Source organism: Sinohyriopsis cumingii, unplaced genomic scaffold, assembly GCF_028554795.1.
Source record: "Sinohyriopsis cumingii isolate HCF-2022 unplaced genomic scaffold, ASM2855479v2 utg003218l, whole genome shotgun sequence".
Lineage (NCBI taxonomy): Eukaryota > Metazoa > Mollusca > Bivalvia > Unionida > Unionidae > Sinohyriopsis > Sinohyriopsis cumingii.
The window spans coordinates 106448-112853 of NW_028316425.1; the positions used below are offsets into that span (position 1 = coordinate 106448).

General features: G+C 34.3%; 1 protein-coding gene across 1 annotated transcript in view; it reads right to left on the reverse strand.

The window, feature by feature from the left end:
- Positions 1-5540, reverse strand: part of LOC149769845 (protein mono-ADP-ribosyltransferase PARP14-like) — a gene marked incomplete at its 3' end in the record, with an annotated part of 111194 nt that extends 105654 nt beyond the window's left edge. The window contains exons 1-2 of the mRNA XM_089949753.1: positions 5284-5540; positions 372-505 (exon numbers count right to left, since the gene is read on the reverse strand). Of these exons, the coding sequence (XP_089805879.1) occupies positions 372-505; positions 5284-5446 (297 nt within the window). The remainder of the gene's footprint in view (positions 1-371; positions 506-5283) is intronic.
- Positions 5541-6406: the final 866 nt, after the last annotated feature.

Consider the following 6406-nt stretch of genomic DNA (forward strand, 5'->3'; position numbering starts at 1 on the left):
AAAATTCACTAATATTATTTTATAGCATTCCTAAATTAATATCACCAATACAGTGGAATTGGCTTTAATGTACACCTCCAAATAAAGCAAACCTGATAACAAAAGCCAACATTTTATGAATAATTAATTGATTGGTCATGATAGACATGTTTTCCTGTATAATAATCACATGAGAAACAGTTTTCTTGGAAAATGGCTGATATTCATGGTAAATTTTAAAAATGTTTATATATGAAAATTAAAATGTACATAATTTTGTACTTAGCTTTTATGTCCTAATCAAAACATTTTAATGGCACATGTACTGAGGAACATGAAAAGTAAAGTTCAACAACTGACCAGTGGTTCATGTCCCATTAATATATGCTTACCTGATTTCGGTTAAGCCAGGATGTGTTGATATCACACACATCACACAAATTCACTATCAGGCAAACAGTGTTATTTGGTGCCATTCCATGTTTAAGGATGATTTCTGGAGTCTTCTGAAGCTGTAACTTGGCAGCTGAAAAACAGTTGCTTATTTAATACAGGTTAAATGACATCAATTTTTAAAGTTTCTCAACAGCAAAAATTAGGAATTAAGATGTCATTAGAATAAACAATTGCTCCTGCAAAATAAAAGTTGAAATCAACCGTTTCCTCAAATATGGCAATATTAAATGAGGTGTGCACTAATACTTTCTAAGAAGTAGATACAACATGTCTGAGCTGCATAATGTCATTTATAAGAAGCATTTATATACCAACAGGTATTCCATGTAAACTTGGTGTGTACATTGTGTATATATCCATCACTGTATCGGAATGACAAAACCTCTGTGGAAACATTAATACAAAACTGCATCTTTAATTTAAAAATTTTTTTTATTAAACATGCTGCCATATTGCAAGAAAGGTGATAAATATTAAACAATGACAAAAGAATACATTATGCTATGTTTCTACATGATTTCAGTGAGAAATAAAAACACTCAAGAATATGCCACTCCAGTGGAAAAGTAGTTAGAGTGTCTGTCTCCAATGTGGGAGATCACAGGTTTGAATCCCAGCTGAGTCATACCAAAGACTTACAAAAATGGTACCAGCAGCTGCCTTGCTTGGTGCTCAGCATTACTAGGTTAGTCTTAAGACTGGTCGGCCTGGTGTCAGGATAAGGTGACTGGATGGGACACCATGCTACATGTCTGCAGCATAATGCCCCAGTGCTAGACATCACTATAAACTGCCACACTGCAGACATCATAATGATATAATTTAAACATTGTTAAAGCTACACTAAAAAGCTTAATAACACTCAAACACACATGAATAATAAATAAAATTTAAATAAATTATCAGCAAATACACAAACCAATTACAACAAAACCTGCCTCAGACACCACCAAATAAGGAAATATTCTTATAAAGTACAACATATATCCCTTTTCTTCATATGTTTAACATCTACATAAAGACTCCCTGAAAACAAATGATACATTTTTATGGCCTCTTTCATATTTCTTATAGACAGAATTTGCTTTATTCAAGTAATGCTGAAATTTATATAGGATATGTGATTCTAATTTCTACCAAAAACATCTGATTCATGCCATCTGTAAGATGTGAGTGAAATTAGATTTTGTGTGACATCATATCCCATTTTGTGTGTGACATCATATCCCATTTTGTGTGTGATATCATATCCCATTAACTTATCAACATGTTGCTAAGTAAGCTGTACATGTGCAGTGTGCTATAAATAGAACATGTTACCTTGACAATTCCATACCAAGAAGCCATCCTGTGAAACTTGAGCAGTGTTGCTAAACATTTTTTTAAAAGCTGGAATATTGTTTCCTTTTACCTCAAATAATTATTTTCAACAACTATAATGGATAAAACAGGGTTAATTTATTTTTACAAGGTTCATGAAAGCCTGATTTTTTTCACAATTAAAATCCCAGGCATGCCCCTCCACCCCCACCCCCACCCCACAAAAACAAACAACTAAAATGGTCAGTCCCTAAAATGATTAGTTTGATGCCCCTGTCTGTATTGCTAAATCATCCAGATCTCTTAAATCATCCAAATAAACATTGCATACAATGATATCAGAGCTTAATGAAGCCTTCAAAGTCATTATCTGAACTCTCAAAAAAAAACAGCATGCATTTTGGATTACTAGACAATCTGACTCAGTTACTATTTGTTATAATATTAGGAGATTACAACTTAAATAACTTTAAACAGCAATAGTAATGTACATAATAACTAGTAATTTTGTTCAGTGCATATAATTTCCAACAGCTGGTGTTTCCCAAAGATAGCACTATGAAAACTAGTTTAAAATAGCCCATGTTTACTATAGGCCTTGAATCCAAATGTGTTGTATGCAAATATGATAGAGGCATTGAAACTTGCTTCCTCTGAAATACAGTAGAGACATGCAAAGGCATTATGTAAGGCAATGGCATAACATGAGAATATTAAAATATATAAATATTAATTAAATGCATGGTAACAAATTCTACAATTTCCCAAAATGTATGTGATTAATATATTCAGCGCCCCTTTATAATAATGCAGTAGTTAAGGGTTCATAACTCATGACCTTTGGGTTATACTATTTCAAAAAACTAAACGAAACAAAGAAAAAATGAAAAAATAATTGTTAATCACTGAACAGTGTTAAATACCCCAAGAGTTGGCCTTAAGAAATAAAGGTAAGATATATCATGAGATTAGTAAAAAATATGAATGAATTAATCTGGCTACATGTACAGTATCTAAATACAGGCAGCATGAGACTGCTGAATAGAGCTCTTGTGAAGGATTCACACAAGCTTTAGGTACTGATACTAAAATATCACCAGAATTCACACAGGCTTTAGGTACGGATACTAAAATATCACCAGAATTCACACAGGCTTTAGGTACTGATACTAAAATATCACCAGAATTCACACAGGCTTTAGGTACGGATACTAAAATATCACCAGAATTCACACAAGCTTTAGGTACTGATACTAAAATATCACCAGAATTCACACAGGCTTTAGGTACAGATACTAAAATATCACAAGAATTCACACAGGCTTTAGGTACGGATACTAAAAGATCACCAGAATTCACACAGGCTTTAGGTACGGATACTAAAAGATCACCAGAATTCACACAGGCTTTAGGTACGGATACTAAAATATCACCAGAATTCACACAAGCTTTAGGTACTGATACTAAAATATCACCAGAATTCACACAGGCTTTAGGTACGGATACTAAAATATCACCAGAATTCACACAGGCTTTAGGTACGGATACTAAAATATCACCAGAATTCACACAAGCTTTAGGTACTGATACTAAAATATCACCAGAATTCACACAGGCTTTAGGTACGGATACTAAAATATCACCAGAATTCACACAAGCTTTAGGTAATGATACTAAAATATCACCAGAAAAAATTAAATTTCACCCATTTCTTTCCTTCTGTTGGCATCGGTGCCATTTTCATTACAAGTCTTTTACCCAAAAAATGAAAAACAATTTTGCCATTCATTTTATTGAGGCAACATCCTTTTCTTCACTCTTTTAAAAAGTGTCTACTGATACTATAGTGACCTGTATTAGTCAAACATACTTAAATAAATATTTATTATTATTATTATTATTATTATGGCATATTGATAATTTGACAATATTGTAAAATCAAACACTGTGAAAGCTTTGATAACTTTATGATTTATATAAAGTCTTCACCAATTCAATTTAAACACCATTCCAGAATAAATTAGAACATAATTTATTTGCCAATCAACTGAAGGTGCTCATATACAAGCACTGTATCCCCTATGAGTGCAAGATTGAAAGTCCAAATTCCATTGGTGTCAGAACTGAAGAGATCCAAACAGACCAAATAAAAAACAAACCTTGGTACCAAAACTTGGGGTCAAATAACAAATGTGAGGGTCTCTGATGCACAAATAAGGTTAAAGGGAAACACTGCATACATGGTTTCCTTAGGTATGTCAGTGCTAATTGCAATGTTAAGGATCAACATTTAATTAGTCATACTGGTTTCATGCCTGTTTACACAAGTCTAGTATTTAGCTATTCTGCAAACTGGCCACATCTGACCAAAATAGGAAAGAGGAGGAGTGACCTGGGGGAAAATGGAGAAATGTTAAAGCCTGAGAATTTCGCTCGTATTTGACCTAAAACTACAGGTCCCTGATTGTATTTGACCTAAAACTACAGGTGGCTGATTGTATTTGACCTAAAACTACAGGTCCCTGATTGTATCTGACCTAAAACTACAGGTCCCTGATTGTATTTGACCTAAAACTACAGGTCCCTGATTGTATCTGACCTAAAACTACAGGTCCCTGATTGTATCTGACCTAAAACTACAGGTCCCTGATTGTATTTGACCTAAAACTACAGGTCCCTGATTGTATTTGACCTAAAACTACAGGTCCCTGATTGTATTTGACCTAAAACTACAGGTGGCTGATTGTATTTGACCTAAAACTACAGGTCCCTGATTGTATCTGACCTAAAACTACAGGTCCCTGATTGTATTTGACCTAAAACTACAGGTCCCTGATTGTATTTGACCTAAAACTACAGGTCCCTGATTGTATCTGACCTAAAACTACAGGTCCCTGATTGTATTTGACCTAAAACTACAGGTCCCTGATTGTATCTGACCTAAAACTACAGGTCCCTGATTGTATTTGACCTAAAACTACAGGTCCCTGAGTGCCCTGCATATACATATCACTGTATATTAGTGTTAGAACAAGGGTGTGTTGATAATTTGTATGTTCTTATGTGTGTGTGTGTGTGTGTGTGTGTGTGTGTGTGTGTGATAGATAGATAGATATATAGATAGTTTAACCTACTACTTTTTAAATAAGTTGCCAATAATATTTTACTTTACATTATCATCCGTAACAGACAAGTGCATTGAGATTTGCACACACACACTTATTTAATACAGAAATCACGTCAGGTAGCACATAAGAAATATTCTCGACCTGAATTTTATCATGTTTGGTTTCATCTCCATAAAAATAGCGTGGTTTGGTTGCAAAAGCCGATACTTCATTATTTATGTCCAATGCCCATCCTTAACTGTCAAATGGGATGAAAACGAAAGTGGAGTGTGACGTGTACTTACAGGAAGTGGTTTCCTCTGTCTAAATACAAAGATTAAAGTCTTGTTACTTAATAAACAATTCAAGTCCAAACTGCCTTTCATAAGATCGCAAATAAACGCCTCAAAAACGCAGCTACCTTGTTCGTCTTCAAACAGAAATACGTGTTTTCCGCTCTTTGCAACATGGAAGTCTAAAAGCCCTGTTAAGTACCCCAGAATTTCTTCGGGTTGTACATCTCCTGGCACATCGTCTATACATAGACACCGTCTTGCAACATCGTCAGGCTTAAAATCTGCCATTCTTCTAAAGCATGATTAAGCAATAAAAGGTTCGGTTTCAACAGAAAATTGTATCTGTATTCGCAGTAAGAAACAGGTAAAAACGTCAGGTGACACAAACCGAAGAGGTTGTTATACTTCGTTTGATTGGTTGCCGTTTGTTATACTACAATTCATTGGTCATTCTCCTACTAGAGAACACAGACCTGTGGAATTCCTACTTTCACTTTGATTAAATCGTTTCTGGAATTGTGGCTAGTAATTTTTGGGTAAATAATAAAGTCTATATTATAAATAGATAACATTTTTATCATTTAGAGAATATTTTTGCTGTAATTTTGCCACGTTTTGAAATTGTACTGGTTATAGCCGTTGGAATTTGGTTATATACAGTACAAATGTACCGACTTTTATTTTTACCAGCGTGAGCATCCGCGTCATTATCAGTGCACTACACAATGAACCTGGCCCGGTTAATAGAGAAACCGGCATATGTTAATAATAATAATAATAATATAATAATAATAATGAGGACTTTGTATAGCACCTAATCTTTAGAAGCTCTAAGCGCTTTACAACATTAGACAACACCTATAAGATAATAAAACATAATTATATGATTACAAAAACAAACACCATGTAATTAGAAAACATTAAAAAACATGCTGCGAATATTTAAGGCAGCAGCAGGGAGGGCCAACAAACTCTAATTGGTTCACCTGTATTTTCGCAAATTAAGACCTCCTGGGGGATCGCAAAAATCGTTAAAAAAAAATGCGCGATCGTCGGTGATGCGTTGAGAGCGTCGCCCTCCCTGCTGCTCAATTAAAAATTTTATCTTACCCGATTCGATACCGTGTTCGAGGATCATGTAAATTTATTGTTACAAATCCGTGCGGGGTTATTTTAGCACGACTAAAGAAATTTTTAAATTTATTTATATCCATATCACCGCTGCACCAAGTGTGATGAATAGTTCTC